This window comes from Dermochelys coriacea, chromosome 9 (genome assembly GCF_009764565.3).
Source record: "Dermochelys coriacea isolate rDerCor1 chromosome 9, rDerCor1.pri.v4, whole genome shotgun sequence".
NCBI classification, from domain to species: Eukaryota; Metazoa; Chordata; order Testudines; family Dermochelyidae; genus Dermochelys; species Dermochelys coriacea.
Window position 1 is genome coordinate 92,267,885 of NC_050076.1, and position 25,647 is coordinate 92,293,531.

The 25,647-nt window shown below is 40.5% G+C and overlaps 1 protein-coding gene across 6 annotated transcripts in view; it reads left to right on the forward strand.

Moving 5' to 3' along the window:
• The window catches only part of IL1RAPL2 (interleukin 1 receptor accessory protein like 2), a 569,055-nt gene that overhangs the window by 537,616 nt on the left and 5,792 nt on the right, over positions 1–25,647 (forward strand). For all 6 annotated transcript variants that reach the window (XM_043492438.1, XM_043492441.1, XM_038417782.2 and 3 more), the window contains 4 exons: positions 245–374; positions 7,376–7,521; positions 13,682–13,825; positions 18,017–18,187. In XM_043492438.1, coding sequence (XP_043348373.1) covers positions 245–374; positions 7,376–7,521; positions 13,682–13,825; positions 18,017–18,187 — 591 coding nt within the window. The remainder of the gene's footprint in view (positions 1–244; positions 375–7,375; positions 7,522–13,681; positions 13,826–18,016; positions 18,188–25,647) is intronic.

Consider the following 25,647-nt stretch of genomic DNA (forward strand, 5'->3'; position numbering starts at 1 on the left):
GTCCATGTGATACCATTCTGAAAAAATTTAAATGATGGATAACGTAAGAGTTTTATATCACTACTATCCACTGCACATTTTAGTTCACACGGTAATTTCCCTTCATGCCTCATGGCTATTTTTCCTTATAGTCTTTTACAAAGAACTTTATTGAAAGCTTTTAGCAATAGAATTTTCACAGTTATTTTCCTTCACTGACATCCATGCTTATTTGTCTAACCTCCTCTCTGTATGTTATCCTCAGGTAACCCACTAAGCATTGCCTGCAAAGCATTCTTTGGATTCAGTGGCGAATCAGGCCCCATGATCTACTGGATGAGAGGGGAAAAATTCATTGAAGAACTAGAAGGTCACATTAGAGAAGGGGAAATCAGGTACTGTTTGGAGTGTTTATTTTACTGTTAAGAAAATGGTATGGCCCAACAGAGAATGTTTTTAACGCCTTTTTAATTTGAACTGAAAATGATTTTCTTGTCTAAAAAGTGATGGATGGCTGTGAACCAGTGCAACATTAGCTCATTGCTTCTGATTATACTCTAAAGACAGTGTGTCTATCCATGTGTTCTGAGGATATGTCACCAAATTCCCTAGGCTACCGCTGACATGCTTCTGAATGTCCTGAGGGTTGTTTTTGGCCTTTAACTATAATGATATTGTCCACTACATTTGCCCCAAGTGGCTGCTCTTGGGAAATTAATGTTATTTTCAGTATCGATGTTAATCCTAAAGATGGATAGCCATCTGCCAGAGATTTCCACACTGTTTCTCTTCTACTTGCCCAGCCAGCATAGAGCTATGTACAGTGCACATAACTTAACCAGTGCCTTCTCTACGTGTGTATGTGTTCCTTTCTGCAGAGAAACAAATAATCGTGAGGTGTTTGTTACCCATCTTGTGCCTTTTTTGTGTCATCAGACATTCAGATTGCTGACCATTGCTTGTTGTAAAAGTTTTAATGAAAAGAATCCTTCATAATATGTGTCTCCGTTAATTTTTATGAGTCCAAATGAACCTCGTAGTTCATGGAATTTGTACTTCACTGTATTCCCTTGTCATCCCTCATTAATAATTCCCTGACTAAAAGCTTCTTGAGTAGGACCCACATCTTCCTCTATGTTTGCCCAGCTCACTGGTGCTCCCAATTCTCCTTGACAAATGATGAATAAAAGTACTAAAACAACCCAGGTTCTTTTCACATCTTCCACCTCTTACCTGTTTAAGACCCATCTTTAACTGCAAATTATCAAAGAAATCCAAAATAACTGACTCAAAATTGCCCCTTAGTCACATGTAAGATTCCTCACAAAAAGTAAGAAGGGTTTTTGTTGCACAGTTGCTGTGCTGTCTAATGACCGCCAATATAAAATTCTAGCAAACTGCCGCCTGTATTAATGATCATTTTAAAAACTCTTCATATGGAAATTCCATTATAGCAACAGAATGATTTTTATCACTCCCCTGGAACATCTCTTGATTCCAAACTCAGTCCCTAGTTCTGCCCCAAATTACATGCATGCCTCTTCCACTGACTTCTTTGAGAACTGCATAGACTGCATGGGCGTAGACTTTACCCCAGGAGTAGCAATATCTTTCAGTAGAAGTACATCGGGCTAGGTTCCCAGCCACAGTGAATCTCTGCCCAGTGCCGCAAGGGAACGTGGGAGTCAAAGTTGGCTGCCACACATCCGTTCACACTTGCCAGAGATTCCTGGAGACAAGCATGATCTGACCATGCTCCCTCCTGCTGCCCAGCATGCACTCCACTCCGGAGGGCAGGTTGGGGATGGCATTAAACTAACAGTGAGCCCTTAGCACAGATTACAATTGGTGTCTTTATCTGGTGCCTTCTCAACTTCTTTGATTGAATTGGAGGTTAAGTTGCAATTGTGTTCCGTTTCCCCATCTAATTGTTCCTCTTAACTAATTGCACATTTTCCCCCAGTTAAAATCCTTTAACTCAGTGTATAAACTGATAGCAATTCAAGTGTGTCTTCTCTTCAGTACATCTAACAGCACCATATATCCCCTCTTGCTTTTATAGACCATGGTCAGCATTAAAATCTCAGCACTTGCCAACAGCTCGAATGCTGTTATTTTAGGTGCCAGAGTTCACGCCTTTTCTTTGATTTGGAAATAACCACAGCAACCACATGATAACTGTTTGCAAAGTTGACTTTCTCATGGTGACCACTGTTGTCTACATCTCAGATTGACCATGCCCTCTTAATTCAACACTAAACACTGCTGTCATGTTAGCGCACTGCAAGCCTGCCCATATCTTCCATCCAGTCATTGTTATTGATCTTTTCCAAGATAAAAGATATGCAACTGATGCTTAGAAATTGATTAGCAATGGTAGACCCTGTCTATTTGACACTTTTCCTACCATTCTGCTGTAGATGCAGCAGCCATAGGTGTGTCCCTTTAAATGCTGAGATAAACTTGCAGTAACTGGGCATTGATACAATCGGACCAATGAGTCTCCAGGCATTTTTCTGTTGCTAAGAGTCTAAAGCTGTATCTCTACTTTATATCTCAGAGAAGGTTAGAAGTTCATCCCTTCGCTTTTCAAACTTAATCTGAGTCTTCCCTTGCTACTTCAGATATTTTCCTTTACACAAGATTTAAGCTACTCTTTTCTGTTCTGAAGAGAATTTAATATAACTGGTGAGGTCTTTTGTACACAGTCATGTGACACTCCAGAGAATCTATGATACATTTCCACCTCTAATATTAATAATTGACAGTGAAGGAAACTGTGCTTTCTTAGGAGATCACTACAATGTGTACTCAGACATATTCCTTTTGAAGTCGTATCCATGGGACTATGTGCATGTGTGATAGGTATTCAGCTTGGGTAAGGGCTGTAGAACTGGGTCTGGAGTGCTTTATCAAGGGGTTGTGAGATGGCATGACAAAGAGAGTGAGGTCTGATCACCGTGAGGTAGTGATTAGCATTGTTGGGGCAAATCAAAGGCAAGGTCTTCTTTTTCTAAGTGAGAAGGGCCCTCTCCTACCTCCCTCACTTGCCTTCCCCTTGAATTAAATTCACCAAAGGATAGAAAACTGTAGGGAAGTGGGGGGTTCAGACCTTGCCCATGTTCTTCTTGCCCAGGGGTGGGATTTCCACACAGTAATAAAAATGTCATGGAAATTGAACCAGTGCTATTAAACAAGGAATAACAGTCTTTAAGCCTGCCTGCAGAGTTGTGAATTGCATCTGATTATCAAAGGAGTTCTCAGTGAATTTCAATTCTATTCCTTTGCCACATAAGAGATATATTGTCCACTATAAATCTTACTTTACAAATCACCCTATAAATTGCTAATATTTTTGTCCTCATGCAACACCATAAAACAGTTTACAAATCCCTTATAATGCTTGTCTTGGAAAATATATTTGTCTTTTATTTTCTCCCCACAAAAAGCTTCTCAGTTTTTAAAATGGAAATAATTTAATTCCTATTCAATGCATGAAAAGATGTGAATGGGGACATTTTAAATTGAAAGCCTCATTTTCCCTCACTGATTTATCTCGCTCTCTGCTCTCTCACCCACACAAGTCAATTAACAGGTGCAAAATGCTTCAAGAATACGTGAAGCTTCTATTCCACTACGAGATGTAAGAAAGCAAAATTACTATAGCTATTTATCTAGCGGGTTAGGGTGTGGCCACACTGCAGTCACAGGATGTGTATGCAGCTCGCGTAGACATGCCTGAGCTAGCATTAATCTAGCTAGCTCAGGTACTGGAGCAGTGAACCACAGCAGCATAGGCTAGCCACTCAGGTCACTGGTTCCAGCCCAGGCAGGTTTGTACAACTTACACTGAAGTCCATGCTGTCTCAGCTTCACTGCTCCAGGACCCATTACAGTACAGACATACCCTTGAGTGCTTTATAGACAAGTAGGAAGATGATGACCCTCCCCTATATTGTATATATATGTATATAAGAGCTTCCAATCTTAAAAGACAATATACAGGCAAAGAACAGGGAATGAGGTGGGGAGTGATTCAGTGATGAAGCCCACCACAGCTTGTTAGTTCAGTTTGGAAGTGTCTACATATGTGTCCTTTCATCTACAATCTATCTTTCTTGAGGGAACAAGCAGGGTTTTTGTGCCTGTTAGAAGTAGTGGCCCAGATCCTTGGCTATTTATGAGAAGTATACATCACAGGGCGGGAGTTCGCCTACAGATGTGGCTGTAGATCACATGTTGATTAATGAAGCCCTAATCCTGCAAAGAGAGCCACCTGTATGTACACTTATGTGTCTAACATCAATGAGAGTGACTGTAGTGATCTGCATCTAAGACATTATATCTCAAGTTGCTGCATGGGAATTTGGATCCCTGGGTGATCCAATGGCAAAAATCCCACTGACTTCAATGGGACCAGGGTTTCTCCCTGTGTATGTGGATCCCTTTGCAGGTTCAGGGCCTGAGTTTGTTAAAATTCTTCTGTACTTCCCAGAAAACATGGCTTGTCCATTCACAGGATCAGTTACAAAATGCAGCCACTTAGAGATTGCACATCTTGTAATATTCTGTGTTCGTATGTAACACATTTACAGGAATTTGTCATGAGCTCTGTTCTGCGGGTAAAAAGCAAATGAAAGATCTAACCCCATTCGGAGCTTCCTGCAGTTTGCTGCCTTTAACCCAGCTCACCACAATATTTAAGTGTCTCTTCTCATTTCCATGATTAGGTCCCCTTCTACTGAGTTTATTTCTCTGCCATTTTAATTAGCAACAGGATAAGTGACAATGATTCTCAGTCCAAGTGTAAATCCTTTTTTTTAAGAGAGCTCTTTTTAGATGATTCTGCATTATTTAAGTGTAGGGGGAATGACTGGTACTTTAATTTTAAATGGCTTTGGAATAATAGTTTATTTTATCATAATTTTGAACTATCTTTATAATTGTCACTGTGTGTAAGATTTGCTCATTATAATAAATCTAAGCCTGAGAACCCCTGAAAATTCATGAAGTGCTTCTGATTAATGCCCCCAGATATCTTCTCTATTAGCTATTTTCTTCCTTCCCTGCAGCGTGATTTGTGGACCAAAATGGGGAGCATATTGTTTACCAACAGAGAAGAAAGACAGGCCAGGGGTAACTATCTCAACAGATACAAAGAATATATATAAAGAAAATGGACTTGATTAATTGGACGTGTAATGATTCAGACAGATGGAATGCAAGCAAAAATCTGAGTCTGCAGTCTGAGTGGCTTCTTTCTGTCCAGAAATTATGCAAATTCAGCTTTTCATGCAGTATTTCAGCCTTTGCAGTCTGTGCCAAAACCAGGAACTGCAGAAGTACACAAGAATTGAAGATAGTTTTGCAAAAAGAAGCAATTCAAACTTTTCCAAAATTCAAAGATATGCTAGGAGTGGGGCAGTTCTAATTCTCAACACACTTGTGCAGATACAGTGTAACTAGAGAGAATGTGTCTCCCTCCAGTATGGTTTCTGAGAGTGTGTCTCAGATTGCATAAGGTTTCTTGGTTTTAGAGGCAGAATTGAATGTGATTAACATACTGTAGACATGTGGTTAAGAGTGGCATTTGAGTCACAAGCACGATGCACACCCAGACTGTAGGGGTGGTCAGAAACAGGATGCAAATCCAAATTCTGGACTTGACCCTTGTAATAGTCAGGATCTGGATCCTGGATCTAACCACCCACAGATTTTGGGAGTGTTCAAACTCCAGATCCCGAGGTTACAGCTGAAACCATCTCTTACTTTCGATCAGATTTTCAAAAGTTGTCCACTCTCATTTAGACATCAAAATGTGTTGCCAGATTTCCCAAAGTGCTCTGCATGCTGACTGCATGTTTGGTGCTGAGCTCTTTTGAAGATCTGGCCATGTCACAATGGTAGCTGCCAGATACCTTTACCTTGAGAAAATTTGAACCCAGGATAGGTGCCAAGCACATGAAAATCTGGTCCTGAGCTCTTCTGAAAATCTAGCACTGAGAACAATAGGGCCCCTATCCCGACCTGTACCTGGTTGAAAATTGTCTATCTAAATTGTTTTTCAGTGGGGAGAAACAATTGGGTTTTTTAATGAAGTGAGATACTTTCCATGGAAAATTTTGTCTTTTCATTGAAAACCCCGAAATCAAAACATTTTTGTTTCAGCCAAAAGTTTTCAGATCTTGGGTTTTTTTTATGAAAAGTCAATGTTTTCCTTGGCAGGGGTGGGGAGCTTTTCCATCTGGCTCTGCAATACAAATGATAAACAAGTCAGTTGCTGTTCTTTTGGGCTTTAGTGTGTAACTTCCTTGGGGAAGGGATTCTGTTCTTTGGGGAACTTTAATTTATTTTAAGAGTGTCTATACCATTGTGATTGCAGCATATGTAGACATACCTGATCTAGCATTGATCTAGCTAGCTCAGGTAGCAAAGCAGTGAAGCCACTGCAGCATGGGCAAGCCATCCACGTTACCAGGATCCCAGGCAGGTTTGTACAGCCCATGCTTCCTTGGCTTCGCGGCTCCAGTACACCCGATCTAATTAGATTAAAGATGTGCCCTTAAGCACGCTTAGTGCACTGCATTATACACTGTGCTATAGGAAAACTGTGCTATAGTCATTATAATATTACATTATTTGTGAGTGCTGCGCAGAGTTCCTGATGCATTTTTCTCACGTATTATGCAATAATACACTAAGAGGGCTGAAGTGATTCCGTTGGCTACAGAGCTGATTATGTCGACACTGCATTTCCTGTTGTGACCTCGTTAGATGTCTTTTACAGTGCCATCATCAAAACCCATCTGGGTTTGTTTGTATTGGTTGGGTTTGATTTTTACACGTTAGCACTAGTGCAATTCCGTGAAAGGAAAGGACTCGTTATACCTCTGGCCTAAAACTCTCTTCGGCCAGTCCTGCCATCCAGTTGCCGCATAGAACTGCCCGTTCACTTCACCAAAAATTCTGCTGCTACAGGATTGCAGCAACCCAAACCCTTCCCCTTTGTGCCTTAGAAGGTGTGAAAGTCTGAGCCGTAAATCCTTGATCCTCCACATGGCGTGCCCATAAAAGGGGCAGAGCAGAATCCCACAGATCCCTGGCTTTCCACAGAGCTGCATACCTGCTTTCGTAGGTTTTCCACCAGAACACAGTACGCAATCCTGCTTCTGCAGCACATCCTCATCTTACTCTTAACTGTGGCCTCATAGCTGTCTTTCCCTCTGCATGATCCTCCCATTTCTCCTGCACCTGTTGGGGGCCCCTTCAGGTCTCTTCCATGCTGGGTAAGTGGAAGGCAACCTGTGGCTTTTTGTACACTGTGTGGCATATGTTGATCTTTTCATGGGGACCCTGTCCCCATCAGACTAAGAGGAGACATCACTCTTCCTTTCAGACTCCTCAAAGAACATCTTGGAGAGAAAGAAGTGGAATTAACATTAACCTTTGATGTTGTTGGGGAGGCAGACCTGGCTAACTACACCTGCCACGTGGAAAACCGAAATGGACGTAAGCATGCCAGTGTCCTTCTGCGTAAAAAAGGTATTTAACTCTCCCGTGACTTAGAGACTGGGGTGAGATCCTGGCTCCATTGCCATCAGTGGCAAAACTCTCCTTGACTTCAAAGGGCCAGGATTACTTCCTGTGGGCTTATTGCAGCTAAAATACGTGTGCCTTGTGACATACGTGTACCATAAAGTGTAACATTGTTTTAGAGAACTAGTGAGCTGTTCTTTAGACTAGTAATTGAGTAATATGGCCTGAGCTCCTATGAAGTCAATGAAAGGAATTCAATTTAAACCAGCTGCAAATTTGAAAACAAACACTAATATTGAAGTGCATTGTTTTCGTATCTCTCCTTTATCATATTTTCATGGATTAAACTGAGTGTTTTAAACAATACAGGTGCGTGTTGATTTATTACAGTAACGAGAAGGAAAACATTGCTACAGAGGAGGCTGTTAATCCATTACCATTGTGTTTACCTTTACCATGATATTTGCAGGATTCCCTGTGCTGAGAATGGCAAATATTGCAAGTGCCATGATATTTTTAATACCATTGGTTGTAGATGAAACATCCAAATTAGTATTATCTGTTAAGAAACTCTGTGGTTTAGAACAAGCCGTTATCTTATACGATGAAGTGAATTGTAGCTCACGAAAGCTTATGCTCAAATAAATTTGTTAGTCTCTAAGGTGCCACAAGTACTCCTTTTCTTTTTGTGAATACAGATTAACACGGCTGCTACTCTGAAACCTGTCAGAATGTAAACAGTATCTCATTAGAATCCTTCCCATGTTGTTAATTTCAACATCCTCTCTCATTTGTAATTAGGGTGACATTTAGAAGGAAAGACTCCATCAACCTTTTCCCGCTGTCTCCCCTCTGCCAGAGCCTTTCACTGACACGTAGAGCTTGCTTTTTCACTGCCGTGTATAGCTACACATACCCAACAGGTGTGGTGTAGACGTAGCCTTATGGAGATCCCCATTCAGTCTAAAGTGAAGCATTCCAACAGGTACAAAAGCTATGAAATTGTATCTATTGGAAAAGCAAAACTGAGAAGCTACAGGGAGCTCAGGAAGCAAAACTAGGAAGCCACAGGAAGCTCACAAAAGGATTAACAAATTGGGTGCATTGCTACTATTACTTTTGGTTGTAAATGCACTTACCAGAAAAGTAAAGTTATTTTTATATGTGCACCTGGAAGTTTCCATATAAAGGTTGCTAAAGCAGTGTTTTGTTTCCTTTATTGATCATTTAGGATGCACAAGAAATAGTAAGAAAATGCTAAGCATTTCAGAATGCTAGTGACGCTACATACAAAATATTGCTGAGTACAGAATTTGGAGTTGGAAAGAACCTCTTTTCAGTTATTCTATCATCTTCCCTTGCATTGTGACTGGATACATTTCATATTCTCCATAGAGTACCACCAATAGTTGAATTTCAAGTCTTGCCTTGTATATCCCAATTGGTGGTAATTCCAGAGTGACTCTTGGCAGCTTGTTCCATTGTCTAATTGTTTGCATATTTATAAAGTTCTAATATTTAACCTAAATTTCCTTGTTGTGCCCTAAACTAATCACTTTTTATCCTGTCCTAATAGCCCTTTGTCTCCATGTATGGACTTGTAAAGTACCCACAGAGCTGTGAATATTAATCCTGATGCTCCAACTATAATATTAAGGATCAAAAAGAAAGTCAAACTATAAATGCTGAATGGAGTTTCTGGATTTAGGCACTGATTCCTTAAAGGGCATGCTTAACAAGAAACTAAAGCCAAGGATCCTGTTCACGTGCTTAGATTAAACATGTGCTTAAGTCCTTTGCTGGATCGGTGTTTTAATTATCTTGCAAACAGGAAGGTTTGTTTCAAAGTATAAAACACAGCTGTCCCTAGGCATCAAGAAATATTGGTATTAATTCCACACAGTACTGTGTTTTATCTAGTTATTTAGGATTCGGTATCATCCAGAGTGGGGCAATTTTCCCTACAAACTAAACAACTACAGTTTTACATGGACAACTTTACATGGAAACCAGTCTGATTGTCCCACTTATGAAAACAAAGACATGGGTGTGTTCCTGAGCCATGAATACCAGAGGCTATTCTCTGTCACAAATTTCTTAACTGGTGTCTTTCAAAGACACTTTATTATTTGCTCTGATATATTTTAAAATGTATTTTCCACATAATCTTTGCCCTCATGCTGCCTGAGTATGCCTGTTACTTGGGAGTCCATAGGTTATGCAGTCCTCATTCATCTACCAGCAGCTTCCCTCAGTAAATAACAAGGAAATAGCTTAGAATTCCCTTTACATGAATTTAAAAACAGTTCATGGCTTTTCTGACAAAAAAAAAATCTAAGTGCACTATAAAATGTACTTCTTGGAACAGAAATAACTTGTCAGGAGCTGCTGAGTCGAATAAATCAGTGGCCCGCGTTGAAAGATGCAGTAGGCTTTTCAATGAAAGGATATACTGCAACAATATCAGCTCAACACTTAGTTTCAAGAACGTCTACTTCACATCAGACATAAAGAAAACAAATTTTGTGTTTGATTTCATCATTAGCAATGAAGGAACCTTCTGAGCTACACTGAGCTATTGGGTTTTGGGTATTTCTAATTCTCTTAGCATTTAAACCAGCTCAGTACTCCAAATAATGTACAATGGGTTAATCCTTTTTTATTATTTTAAATAAGAAATATTCTTTGCACCTTTTCCCTTTACTTTGCACCTTTTCCCTCGTATAATAGCATAAGGGCCAGATTCTGAGACTCTTCATGCTCTGTAACACCTTGCTCCACAAGTTATCCTATTGACTTTAATGGGGCTACTCAAGGAGAAAGGAACTACTCATTGTGACTTGGGCCCCAAATGAAATATATCTGAATGTATTTTTTGGGTTTTGATAGAAGTAATGGGCTAGACTGTGAACTACACCAAGACTGGAGCTCAGGGGAAAAGGTCTCTGAGTCTGGGCCAGTCAAGTACTGAAACAGCCAGCCAAAGGGACTGCTGGGCCACCCCCCATCCTACCTCTGACACACCAGTTAAGCAGAGAGGGAGAGTGGGCAGCATAGAACCAGATATTCAGGCAGGACTGAGAATGTTTACATTTAGCCTATTCTCAACGCCATATTAGCAGAAGATAGTGACAAACTGGGGCAAGTTCAGAGGAGAGGAAGAAAAATGATTAGGGAATGAGATGGGCTAATTTATGAGGAAAGATTAAAACATGTATAGCTTGGATATTTAGTAAAAAGAAAAGGAGTACTTGTGGCATCTTAGAGACTAACAAATTTGTTAGTCTCTAAGGTGCCACAAGTACTCCTTTTCTTTTTGCAAAAACAGACTAACACAGCTGCTACTCTGAAACCACTGGATATTTAGTGTAGTCTATGGGAGGTACAAGTCGGGGTAATGGAATGTAATTTAGAAAGACAAAATTTTGGATGAGTGTAGAGCTATCAGACTGTGGAGTAGTCTCCCAAGAGTACTATCTCCATTTGCAGGACTTTTAAAACGAGCACTGAGAAATGCAGAGTGACTTTTCCCATCTCGTACTTCTGTGGGACTATGGTTTCTTGCTGGAGAGATCTTGCAAATTGGAAATTGAAATTGAAAATAAGTTGAGGATATCTCTGATGGTTAATTACTGAAACATGAAGCATTGCGAAATGAAACTAAGCCCAAAATGTGCCTGCCTGGTGTTCTTTTTTCAACCTGAAGATGACATCGGTGGCATAATGGTACATTTTCTTATCATCTAAGTTTTTGTAAACTTTATGCTTCTAAACTTTATGTCTTGTATCATCCTAGTTCTTTGCTTATGTCTCTTTGAACTATATTTGTCAAAGTGGTAAATATCTGCACTGACATCTTGTGTAAAGTAATCTGGGCTGCTGATGATAGCTGTGTCAGATTGTCTTCTTGTAAGTTTTATGGGTGGATGAACTGCAAAACAAGGCTGAGTAGTTCTAGTGTCTGTTCTGTTTGAGAGGAGTCACAAAATGGGCACCTCCAGTACTACAGATTTAGTTATTGTAAGTCATCCCAACTTTTGTCATTGGTTTGTCAGTGACAGGCAGCATATCCTCGAGCACAGAGCTCCTGGGACCTGGGTTCTATTACCAGCTCGGCCACTGGCCTGGGGTTGCTTCACCTGTCTGTGCCTCAGTTTCCCCATCTGTAAATGGGGACAAAGACTCTTACCTTCCTTGTAAAGTGCTTTGAGATCCATTTATGAAATGTGCCCTTACAATTATCATCAGATTAGCATTGTCCTGGTTCAACATCAACTGTAATCTATAAATGTATACGCCATGCTCCACTTGTATGGCTCCATACCCTGGCAGTTTCACTTATACCATTTCCTGAAGATCAGCATATTTGGACTTTGTTGGACCAGAGTACTGAGATGATTAAAGAGACATGGACTCTCCACAGAAAACAATGCTGCCCATGGCCTACAGACACACACAGAAATTGTTAGGATTGGCTGTAGAGAAGAAACAAACGGTTGTTATGGCTTACAGAAAGGACTCAAATCTTGTAGGTCTCTATAGATCCATCTTAGTTATCATCAAACAATGGGGCCTTATTGTCCACAGGATTAAACTTCTGTTGGGGGGCAAGAGGGAGGGAATTATGTTTGACACTGCATATACAATAGAACATAATGGATCTTCCAGCTTTGCCCATTGAACAGCACAGAGGAAGATAAAATTAAGCACAAAAGTGAAGAGAATTATTAATCTATTTTCCAAAAAGGGAAAATCTTTATCTCAATCACTTCTCCAGTACTTTCCTGATGTCACTCTTTCATGTAAACAATCACTGTCGTTGTCACAAGGATGTTCTGTGGTTGTAAATGGCAGAAGAGATTGTTCCTGTACCTCCACAATGGGAGATGCCCAGGTGATATTGACCGATCAGACCTGTTGAAAACTTGGAATTTCTACTCCATGGGAAATTCTGATATTTCAAAATATTCTTTCATCCTGATTTGGAATAAAAAGTTAAAATTTCAAAATTTTCTGTGAAATGAAAAAAAAATTGTTTGGCAAACCTCAAAAAGACCTTATTGAAAAGCTGTATTTCAATAGGGTTACACTGCTTTGTTTTGACTTTGACTTTGTCTTATCTAATAGTATAGTATATTTATTATAGTATATCGATGAAGAAACAATAAAGTCAAAACAAAGCATTTTGTCCAAATTTTTGTCAAAAAATTATCAATGACAATATGTTCCTGTGAAACTTTTTGATTCATCAAATCAGCATTTTCCAATGGAAAGCGGTTTCATCGGAAAGTTTTCAGCCATCTCTAGTCCCTTTTAAGATAAGGCATGCACTAAGCAAAAGTTTGAGAACTCCCATCTTATGCACATTGGTGTCTTTAGTATCCATCACCTCTAAAACAAAGTGGCACTTAGCTGTGTTGTGTACATCCCTGGCTTCCCATTGGCCACTAACACTTGACATGAACATTATGTTGTGCACTCTAGGGGCTAGAACAGTTCTCAAATGAGTTAGCCAAAGTCCTGGCCTACCAGATCAAATCAAGTCACCTGTTGACTTTATAAATGTAAAAGTTTGGTTTAGTTTTCTCTGGGTAACTAGAGTCTCCGTTTTCAGAGTTGCAGCCATGTTAGTCTTTATTCGCAAAAAGAAAAGGAGTATTTGTGGCACCTTAGAGACTAACAAATTTATTTGACCGATGAAGTGAGCTGTTGCTCACGAAAGCTTATGCTCAAATAAATTTGTTAATCTCTAAGGTGCCACAAGTACTCCTTTTCTTTTTGCTAAATAACAGTGAAGTACATCTAGTAAATTACTTTTACAGACCGTGTACAGTATTTGGTGCATTGTGCCAAAACAGAAGATACAATTATCCTCTGCAAGCTATTTAGAAACTGATTAATACTCTGTGTAAATTCACTGCATAATTCCCTTGTCAAAGAGTTATGACTATAGCCTCAAATGAATTTTAGATGGCAATTGTAGACTGGCAGTAGAAGGAGTGAATAGGTAAAGTATAATAATAGCTAATGAACTGAAAATTAGGTAGACAATTTTATAATGGCAATAAAGAGAAGCTGCTCAATTGTACATGGAATTGCACACTGAATTAGTGCAATTAAAGCTTGGAAGGATCATAACCAGTCTTTCTTTTTCTGTTTATTCTAGATTTGATCTACAAAATAGAGCTTGCCGGAGGATTAGGAGCTATCCTTCTCCTGCTTATTTTGCTTGTGACTATCTATAAATGCTACAACATAGAATTAATGCTATTCTATAGACAGAATTTTGGAGGTGATGAATCTATGGATGGTAAGTAGTCTCTCAGGGAAACTGACTGTAACCCCCAAAAAGATATCGTGGGCCCAGTGCTGAGGGACCTTAATTTTAATTGAAGCCAAAAGGTGCCTAAAGTCAATTGAAATTGAAGGTATTTAGCACCTTGAAGGATAAGGCCCAAAAATCCTATTCCAAAATCCACTGAAATTAATTGGATTTCTATTGACTTCAATGAGCAGGCAATAAAGGAATTGTTCTGAAGCCTCTTCTATAAGTTTTTTTATTGAGGACAAAGTGTGAATGGATTCCTCAAAAGAATTGAGTTAGGTGAAAATCAGTTCTGACCCTTCCTCAGATTTTTAAATTCCATTCATGTTTCCCAGCACCACACCCACTAAAAACAGTCAGTAAGGCGCATATTGCGGACTGAACTATTTCTTGCTGGACCATTTCACTTTATTTGCCAATTTAAAAGAATCAGCAAAAAGCCACAGTAATTATTTCTGTTAACTAATAGGTCAATGTTATTTTCCCCCATCAAACACTAGTTGGGAGCAGGGAAATAATTTAATGCAGATATGTGGACTATTTCAGAGGACTGACTGGAATGGAAGTTTGGTGTAAAGCAGATAATTTTTAAATGCTTTCCCCCTTAGTATCTATGATAGGTGCTTAACTTGTCTGCAATGAGACTACTCATGCTCAATAAGCATGTGCTTAAGTGGTTTGCTAGAGCAGGACTTTAATTGCTAGACCCATGAGATATGATCCACCACTGCATTTTTAGCTTCAAAATCAAAGTTTTGAGATGCTGTAAAATGGGAGCAACCCAGATGTGAATCAGGTCCATATAATTTAGTACGTTAGTGTACTCTGTGTCTGCTAAAGAGCTAGAGTGGCATTTTCAAATGCTCCTAAGCCACTTGGGAGCATAAGTCCCGTGAAAGTCAATGCGCCTGAATCACAGATGCACTTTTGAAAATCCCACACCTAAAAAAATCCCTACATTCTGGAAAAGAAGAGGGGAAGGTTTTTTCCTCTTATGCAAAAATAACCAGTTTCCCTGAACTATTGCTTAGGCGCTAAACTGTGTCAGTGTCAAAATAATAATCCTTTCTATTAAACGCTCGGTGGATATGTTAAGTGAAATCCTGGCTTTTCTCAATTTTGCCATTGATTTCAATGGGGCCAGAATTTCATCTGCTGGCTTCAAGAATGTGGATGCTACTTGAGAGGCAGAGGAAAATAATTTCCCTCTTACTCTGTCTGCATTAGCAGAACTTAGAAACTATGTTTAAATATCATGACCCAAAACAAATCTCTTCCACATAGGTAGTATTCACACTGATAATCCATCAGCTAAAGAAGAAGGGCCAGGTTCTTAGGTGGTGTAAACTGGTGTAGCTCTACTGACTTTATTTCACATGAGCTATTACTTTGATTCTTCACCCCAGCTGGGGATCTAGCTCAATGTGCCAGCCTCAACTCTGAATTGCCTGGGTTCTGTTGATTTGTGTTGTCAGCATCAAGTTATTGCTATTTTTAATGTGATTTTTTGTTGCTGTTTGGCTGGTTTTCATTTAAAAAACAACCCTGTTTCCTGGAGGTTTAGAGAATGCCCCTTCTGCATACAGGTCATTGTGTGCTCCTGCTAAATTCTTAGGCACTGACTCGGGGGGGGCTCTGGGGCTGGAAAAAAAATAGTGGGTGCTCAGCTGTTTGGGGGGCCACACCGATAAGCTCCTCTCTCTCCCCACCAGCACCTCCCACCCACCGCCGATCAGCTGCTGTCAAATAACAGTGAAGTACATCTAGTAGAATTACTTTTACAGACCGTGTACCGTATTTGGTGCATTGTGCCAAAACAGAAGATACAATTAGACAACACTGAAGTGCACAGTTGGGTGCATAAGTGGGCACTGGTGCACAATCATTTAATTTGTGTGTGCAAAACCACGTGCCTAGCTTTTTAGGAAATCAGACCCCGGAAGTCCACGTGTGTTAAATACACACAGACACATGCACCTGTGTTTTCCAGGCAAAATATTTTTTCTCAATAGCAAGTTAGACTTAAAACAATGTTCAGACATTTGTTAACCTTGAGTATTAACCTGATCTACATCTTGGCTTGATTGTTTTGATTTCACTCTACTTTAGAGCCAATGACAGTGGCCATCCCCAGGGTTCGCTTTTCTACCTTGGCAAGGGCCTGAACTGTTAGCGGTGACATCTGCCTCCCCGATCACCCATTGGCTGTCCTCTGAACACCTTCTGGCAGGTTCCATTGTTGCCGGTTGTGGCAGATTTTGGAACAGTCTCCAGACCTGTCTGGTTTTAACCCTTCTGCTGCTGGTCTTCCTGACTCAGCAGTGCTGCCATCCTTGCCGTTCTAGTCATTTGCTGATATTGAGGAAATGTTAGGATATCAGTTAAACTAGATCCCATGCTGCTGGTGATTAGAGGCAGATTTGTTTCTGTTAAATGAGCCATTGAAGGTAATCACGCAAGACCTAGCTCATCATATCAAAATTTACCAGACTGTCTTAGAACCAGTAGTTCACTTGAGCACCCTGTTTTCAGCCTGAAATCAATTCCACAGCTAAGCAAATAAATGTCCACATCTTGTCTGCTTTTGCTCATGAACCATAGTAGACTAGATTTATCTAAGGAATATTAGGAAAATAGCCATCATTTACAGAGCAGCACTTAATAAATCACATTCTCATCAACTATTTATCTTCCTTTAATACAAAATATTGATGAACATTGACTCTGCTGTAAATATTTTTTCCAGTTCTTTACAGAAAATTGGTGCTTAATAATCCCACTTTCATGTACTTCGCTTTTCACTACATTAACAATTTGATTTTTCATTTTCTGTAGGAAATGACAGCTGGTAGCCATCACTAGAGACCTTTCTGTTAAAACTTGATTCTTTCACATACGTATTTTTTCACTATTTCTGAAATACTGTAGGGTTATAATAAAGGTAATGGCTATTAACTAAGACAGCATTACAAACTCCAAACATTAAAATTGATGAATTAGGCCCAAGAAACCTCTGAAATTAGCTTAAAAATCATTAGATTTTTTCTAATTAATTGGGGGGTTCTTTATATTTGCCTTTTGGTTTTTGTACTTACTCAAGTCATGTTTTCAGGCTTCTTTCCACAAACACAAAGGCTAGGAACCTTTTTCTTTTAAGTGAAAGCTCAGATTTTCCCCTAATCACATGAATCCAGGAACTCGGGGCTTTAAGAAAAATTCCAGCTATCATGAGACTCGCAATAACATTGCAAGATTTGGCTGCACTGCTAAGATCCTGTAGTGCGGTGTGGGTGAGTTGTCCCTACCTTGTTCTTGTGTGGGCGAGTAGGCCAGGCGGGGGCAAGTGGCACAATCAACCTTACCCTCTGTTTTACCCATTTTGCCAACTTAAGGGCCAGGCCAATTACACTGCTTCTTTAAAGTGCCACTTGGGGTGCAAGCCATCCCTCCACATTGATCAGCAGAGCAGGCCAGCAGCTAAGGGAGGAGCTTAAGTGAGTCAGGCAGGAAACTCTGGGAAAGTCTGGGTTTGATTAAGGCACAATAACTACTGCAGTGGTGGTGCAGCTCTGCACTTCCTCCCCACCCCACCCAACATACACCTGTACAAATCAGGCACAGTCTGGTCCTTCATTATGTATAAAGAACAAAGAAACCCAAACTGCAACATTTGGACTTTCCCAAAGTCTGCTTGGCTTTGGGACAGTCTCCAATGTACCTGTTTATCTTTTGCTGAACCATACAAAGCCATAACTTACCAGCTCAGCATGTGAAGGGAAAAGAGGAAGTCACAGATGAGTGCTATTGTCTTAAAACTTCTATAAAAAGAGTTGAATAAGATGTGGCTTATGAATACCCACCGATAAAGCCGTGTGGAGTTGAAAGATGCGTATGAAACCAGGAATAATTTACAATCTCTATTCTGCGATATGGAGTGCTTGTGTTTCACCATTAAAAGTTTTTGGCATAATGCAGTGGTTTTTAAGCTTGATACTGAACAACCAGCAAGAACATATTTTCACCAGTACTGCATTCCTTACACGTGCAAAATCCCCACTGACTTCATGATAGGAGTTATGACACACAAGGGTTTCAGAACTAGGCCACAAGACAGTTTACCTCTGCCTAGTACATTTACAAACAGATGACTGCGAATAGGCTTTTGTATTTCTACAGACAACAAGGAATACGATGCCTATCTCTCTTACACCAAATTGGATCCAGATGCATCAGACTATGATAATAACGAAGAGGAGCAGTTTGCACTTGAAATACTGCCAGATGTTCTCGAAAAACATTACGGATACAAACTCTTCATTCCAGATAGGGACCTGATCCCTAACGGGAGTAAGTACTTCTGAACTTTGGGTTTAATTCTGTCTGATGCTATCGGGAAGGCATGCTGTATGTTAAGTACTGTACAGAGATAGTTACCGTTCATTCTCTTTGCAAGATTGCTTTCAGAACCTCAAGAGTTTCCTAAAATACAGCAAGGTGTGACCTCTGGCTTAGGGTCTGATCCTGCACCAGTGAAGTCAATGGGAATTTTGCCATTTACTTCAATGGGAGCAGGATCAGAGCCTTACGAAGGGGAATTCTGCAGAACTGTAAGCCATAGTGAAAAGGCTCAATGTCAGACAAAAGTAATTGTCAGAGGCTGCTAGGAAGTGAGATCTGTACACAGCGAATTGTTATTGTATCATTTAAAATGGGATTCGCTCAATAATTATCATTCAGGCAATTACTTATTTGTCCACAGCAACCTTACAAATAAAGCATTTCCTATTGTCTACTATTTTTTTCTGATTTTACAGTGAGCAGATATTATACTTTTGTTTCCAAGTTAACAACATCCGTTGAGTCATTTTTAAGCTAGCATTTTCTCCAAGTGCTGCATTGAAAATGTGGACTGTGTGAATAATCCCACTTTTTCAAAGGGACGTGCACTGGTCAGTTATCTGATTCTGTTGCCCATTTCAGATCACTTGGTGAAGTGCAGTTATTCATTTCAGATCAATTCCACTGCAATGTCTGAATATTCCGCTGCATCTGGTGACATCTGTAACCACAGGGACACATCTGTGGCTGTGTTTTTCCTGATTGTTGTGGGACAAGTAAAAAATGACATTCTAATGTGCATAATATTCATGGATTCTGCATGCATGGTTTGTTTGCATTTATACCATGTGTTTTTGCCAAATAGTGGAGATGCTCCTGCGAGAAATCTGCTTTTGAATTTAATTTAGTTTGCAATGTCTGTATTCAGTTAGCTTCTACTAAGACATGTTAGAAAAGGGAAATCTGTACCTCTATGTATGTGTTAATGTAAAAGAAACATAAACATAAAACCCGACTATGTCTGCTCCTAAGTAGATGTACAGAAAGCCCTGCCCTACACTGAGGCAGTTATAATCAGCTGCTTTAGCAACTTGCCTGAAAAGGAATCTGATAATGTTTTCCCAGTACCACCAACTTCCACCACACACCCCAAAAATTTAGGCACCTTATTCTTCAAGTATGTGGATGAGTTGGAGGCAGGGCCACAGCTTTGCCACCTGCCCCCCTGCCTCACTCCCTCCATCCCCGTCACTAGCTAGTCAGAATGCACATTGCCTCTTTGTTACACATGGAATAAATGCTTCCCTGGCATTTCTGAAGGCATTATAGCAGTCCCTGCATTTGCAGTCTGTAAGCTATGGCTACTTACCCTGTCCCCACTGCAGTGCTCCTTTACCTCTACAAGCCATCAGATAATGTGATAGCCATCTGACCTTACACCACTGAAGAGCATTGCAGAATTGGGGGCTCAGCCCTTAGACTTTTGGTCCCTATCAGCATCAGCATATCACACTGCTTCTTAGCAGGAGTTAGAAAGGTCAAAACATTCCCTTCTCTCCCCAAAAGAAACTGTTAAATGGAATTGAAAGGGTTAAATTCCTAGGAAAGACTCTCTTCTTTCCTGGCTCAAAGTGTAAACCGGGAAGTGTACTCCTTCCTATCTGAGAAATAGTTACATTAATAGGTGAGATACTGTAGAGAGAAAACACTGAACTGTGGTTCAGATACAGTCCATGCAGCAGGGTTTGTTTGTTTTTTAATGTAGTAATAGTACAAAGTGAATTAAAGAGAGAGTTTAAATGTATCCTTTTAACGATAAACATATTGAAGGCGAAGATTTATCTGAAATGAGTCTGTTTCTCCCAGCTGCTGCAATAACCAGCATACAATTTTATTTTTGACTACCTGTCATTCAGACACTCAAAAAATACTTGTCATCATTTTGGCTTTTATTCATTTAACATCTCCTGGAATGCTCATTTTATGAACATTCACAGATGTAATATCTCTTTTCTCCTCTCCATCCTCTCTGCTTCAGCATTATGAAAGGGCTTGATTCTTTCATATAGAACCTCGAGAATGCTTAATCAAACTTAATGACGACAATGTAGAATAAAATATGTACTTGAAATTAGCATGATTTGTGTGCCTGGGATTTGTGAAAAAAAGGAACTGTATTTCTAGAGGAAAACTTGGACTTTTGTTAAAAAATATTCAGACGCACAAACATATGTCTTCCTGCATATATGTGTGGAAGATACCTACTTGGATGTTCTATTTAATATTGATCTTACATTACAAAGGGTTATCTATGGTAGATTAAAAACAGAACAGGCAGAATAGACTGCACAATTTGTTTTTTAACTAATCTCTCAGTCCAACAGACTGTTGCTTTTATCTAGTTCTTAGGTGCAGATTTCTTCAGGGAAAAAAAGGGATTTATTTTTCTAGAGAAATGCTTTCATGTACTCTATTTTGTCAGCTGATAGTGCAAATGACACTCAGTATAATGCGGCACTTTCCCACCAGATGATCTGGGGTGTTTCTTCGTATAACTTTGCGCATTTAAGATTATAAGATTCCAGTGCTATAGTCAATCGTGTATCCTTTGGAAGGCTGGTTGTTTCAGATAATCTCTGCAATTGTGAACTGCTGCCACAGGAGGGTGTCCATTATTGCTCTGACTTCCCGGCATGAATGCATACAGTTGCTCTCTGGACTGGGAAGTATCCAAGTATAGATTTGTTAAATAGTGTTCGATGGTTTATTTTGTCTCAGGGCATTTTTGAACAAACTGAAAAGCTTACCTCAGTAAAATCAAAGGGCAAGTTTGATTGTGATTAATCAAGTTGATTCTTAGCTTAGCCGCTGGGGGAAAAATAATAATAGTCTCTCTACATGGAGGTCTTTAAGAAAAGAATGGACAAACACCTGTCAGGGATGGTCTAGGTATACTTGGTCCTGCCGCAGCGCAGGGCGGTGGACTAAGGTGACCTCTCAAGGTCCCTTCCAGCTCTACATTTCTATGGTACTGTCTTTATATGCAGGATATAGAGCCAGATGGGCAAGCTACTCGGGGGGAGTGAATGGGCCATAACCTAGCCTCAGGTGCCCAGCAGAGAATTCCCCATTGGAGAGGGAACTTCCTGTTGGTACGTCTGTGCCGTATTCAAACCCTGCACTTGTGCTCCCCGCTCTTGACTCGGGGGAGGGCTGGGGACAGGAAGGGCCATACGCAGGAAGCATGAGCAGCAGCTGTTGTTGTCAAGTGGGTTCTGGCAGCACAAATCAAAAGGCATCTTCCATTTTGGAAAGTGGGAATCTGTCTTGCAGAGGCCAGATCAGACAAAGGCAGATTGCTGCTTACAGCAGGCTCTGCTTTCTGTGTTATTGACGCTTGAATAACAATAATATCATAGCAAAATACGAGTGATCTCTGCCTTACTGAGAGAAACACGGGGAGGGAGGAGGCGTAATGGAGTCTGCCTGTGTTGGGATCCCAAGAATCAAGAAGACCTATTTGTAAGTCTATTCCAATAAACTAACTGGGTGTCCCCAAACCTCTGACTTCCAGAAGCTGGAACTGGACAACAGGGGATGGATCACTCAATAATTGTCCTGTTCTGTTCATAGATTCATAGATACTAAGGTCAGAAGGGACCATTCTGATCATCTAGTCCGACCTCCTGCACAGCGCAGGCCACAGAATCTCACCCACCCATTCCTTAGAAAAACCTCATCTATGTCTGAGCTATTGAAGTCCTCAAATCATGGTTTAAAGACTTCAAGGAGCAGAGAAGCCTCCCTCATATCACCCATGCCCCATGCTACAGAGGAAGGCGAAAAACCTCCAGGGCCTCTCCAATCTGCCCTGGAGGAAAATTCCTTCCCGACCCCAAATATGGCAATCAGCTAAACCCTGAGCATATGGGCAAGATTCATCAGCCAGATACTACAGAAAATTCTTTCCTGGGTAACTCAGATTCTGTTCATTCCCTCTGAAGCACCTGGCATTGCGTGTGGTCAGAACTCCTGGCACGCTGGGATGCTAGGCCACAGCAGAGCCCCAGTCCTGGGGCCGGCAGCCCGAAGGGACCCCACATGCAGGGCAGCAGCCAGGACCCTGGGCGGAGTTTAACCATTAACAGAAACCGATAACCATCAAGCTTTTCAGTTAACCAGTTAAACTCTTACATCCCTATTCTGTGGACAGTTATGATTTTTATTAAATGCCATTTTCTAATGGAAAAATGTTCCACCAGCTCTAGCTGTCATATGGATGCAATAAAAGCAGAAATCCCAAAGTTCCTGCTCAGTGTTTTACTCAGTCCTTACTCAGAACATAGTCATTGCCTGACTAAAGGCTTAGTAACTGAACAAGGATCACAGGGTTTGGACCTGAGTGTTTAGTGGGGTAAGTTCTATGACCTAGAAAACTTCCTGTAAATCTTGTTGTTGGGTAATCAGCTTGCCCAGAGGGACTCCAAGTTCATCATAATTTGATGAAGCTGAAGAATAGTGGAGATAATACAGAAGAACCCTTCAGCCATTGCATTATACAGAAGTAGGGGATATTAAACATTGGTCACTATATATTGCAAAGAGGAGACTGATGCTGATGGAATTATAATTGTCACAGAGGAAGAAGAAAATCAGCTTTCACTTCTGGGGTCCCAGATTGGTTACAATTTGAGATGGGCCTGGACCAGAACATAGGAACATACTTCAATCCCTTTCTCTCCCCATCCCCTACCGAAACCATGGAAAAGTCTTGATCTGTATCTGAACTTCATAACCCTGGTCTTACCTCTGTGACAGGCTGGATTGGAACCCTGAATACTGACACCCTCAAATGCTGGGGTAGTATCCAAATCCAGATTGTGGATCCAAACTTCACAGCTCAGGCCCTGCTCTATGTGCAGTGCAAATTAATTTGTTGGTCCCATTCGTAGTAGATATGTGTCCACATCAGTCTGTGTAATTATGCTATAGTGTATAGTTACCACACAGTTTGACACAATATGACATGAATTGAACAAGAGATCAAGGGCTATAGTAAAAGGGCAACCTTTTGTCCTTGTCCTCCTAACAGTTGTCACACTTGTCCTCCTAACAGTTTAATAAAATCCCTTGAGATCCCAAAACCAGGATGAGCTGGTGCCATTTCATCCAGAATAATGCAATAAAGCACAATGGTAGCTAGTGGGCCCAGACTGTAGAGAGAGGATAGTTTTGGGGCTTAGACACTGAACTTGGACACTGAACTATAGCTGGCTCTGCCAACCTTCCTTTGTGACCTTGCGTAAATGATTTAATCTGACTGCCCCATCTCTATTATTAAGCCCAAGTGAAGGGAGAGAATATGTCTCTGCTCTCATCCTACTCTTCCACCAGTAGATGTTATTGCCCTGTTAATTCCCATGTCCTTTTTCCAGGGGCTTGTGCTTGACCACTGCAAATGAGGGGAGGGAGTTGGCAGGCCCCATGCTATCCCCATTTCCCATATTCTTGTCCAGGCCTAACATACAGGCTAGCCATACAAGTTTTCTCAAAATAACTATTAGGAATAGGGCTTCCAAAAACCAAATGATCTGGGAGCATATTCCTCCCTGATATAACTCTGGCCATGTACCAGGGATGATGTTTGCTTTTTATTCACTTTATTTACAGGTAGGGTGACAAAAGAGACTCCGTTCATTGAAACCAACTCAGCTGAACAATAACAAACTGAGAGCTACAGGTTAAGAAGGCAGGTCTAACATAATGGGGGATTTCCCCTCCGGCTTGTATTGTTTTATTTCATTTTTGTTCTACCACCTATTAGCAAAGGCGATTTTATAAAATGAAACTAATAAATACATTCGTAGAGATGTGTGCTGTATAAGGCAATAGATGGCTTTGGTATTTGAACTTTACGATTTCCTTTAGTGTCTGATGTGAGATCCTAAAAAAATCCTTATGTAATAATGCTACATTCAGAATACATAATACATACATTATAGTGCTACTGTATTTACTTTCCATTGTGTTTACTCTTTGCTTCTTTGCTTCTCTGTGTCAGCTCCCAGTCTAGTCTGACTCACAAATGCTAGATGGGAAATTACACAGCTTGCACGGTGAAGCTTGGTGCTCCCACTACCCTGTTTTGTGTTACCGCTTGCTCTTTTCTTTTGCTATAAAGGGGAGTCCCGATTCTGCACACCAGAGGCTAATGTGTTTTCTTTTCACCTTCTTTAACTAGCTTATCCTGCCACTAAAAGAAAAATTCCTGTGCCACTTGAATTTTGTAGGGTTTGGGTTCTTTGTTTACTTTCTCATCCTCTTCTACAGTATGGTACCCACCAGCCAAAACAGCTGACAAAATGGACCATGTGTTGCCTGAATCAGACTCATAATTAAAATGTAAAAGTTGCCTTTTGCCTATTTTGATCAATGTTAAACATTTCTCCTTCTGTTTTATTTTGTTTGATTGGCTTGGTTTGGTTGTGGGGGGGTTTGTTTTTTTTTTCATTTTTTTGTCAGTGCCCATGTTACTTTACTGCCCTTTGAGAATCTTTATGGTCACAAAATGCTGCTGATCAAAAGCAGGTTCTCTTGATCAAGACAGGAAATAGACTTTCCCCTTTGAACCTCACAACTTCTACACCCAGTCCCTCTCATTTCTAGCCAGATCCTCAACTGGTGTAAAACAGCATTGTGCTGTTGAAGTCAATGCAGCTACACTCATTTCTACCATCTGAAGATTAGTTATGCCACTCCAAGAAATTACAATTGCACTGAAGTAGTTCTACATGGTTTTGAAATTTGCAAAATGTTGTGATTATTTTTTTCTTTCCAACTGGTGGTAGAATTGGCAGAGGAGAATTCCCTACTTAAGTTTCACATCTGAAATGTTTTCTCAGAGCTCTGTTTCACAGATGGCATAAGAGCGACAGCAGAATATTCTGTGCCTGTTGCAAGAGAATCCTAGCCTGCATGTTTCACCACAAGTGGGGGCATTACAGAGAGGGTAACAATGTTGGCTTTGTTTTAGTACACATTTTCCAAATCACAAGGCAAAGTCCCCCTGTAAACATAAATGTGGTGGCCAGATCCAGTGTTAGGCTACAGCCTCTGTTCACTACCACCACAAGGGAACTGGATTCCAGCCATAACTTGACAGCAGAAAATTCTCCTGGAAGAAGAGATCTTCCTGGTGGTGTGACGTCGGTACATCCAGCTCCTGTACCAGCCACCAAACCTAGCCCCACATGGTGTGGTCAAGGGTGGGGCTGTGCTGATCCTCCACTGGTATAAAGCCCCTTAGGACCATAGCCAAGTGACATAAGTTAATGCAGCTCCAAGACTCCTTGAACTCACACAGGAATCTGGCTGGCACAGACTCAGGGAGTCACAGGCTGGAACTTGGCGTACTGCTGTGAAGATATTGGAATGATCATATATTTATGGGCCGAGCAGTTTCAAAACCT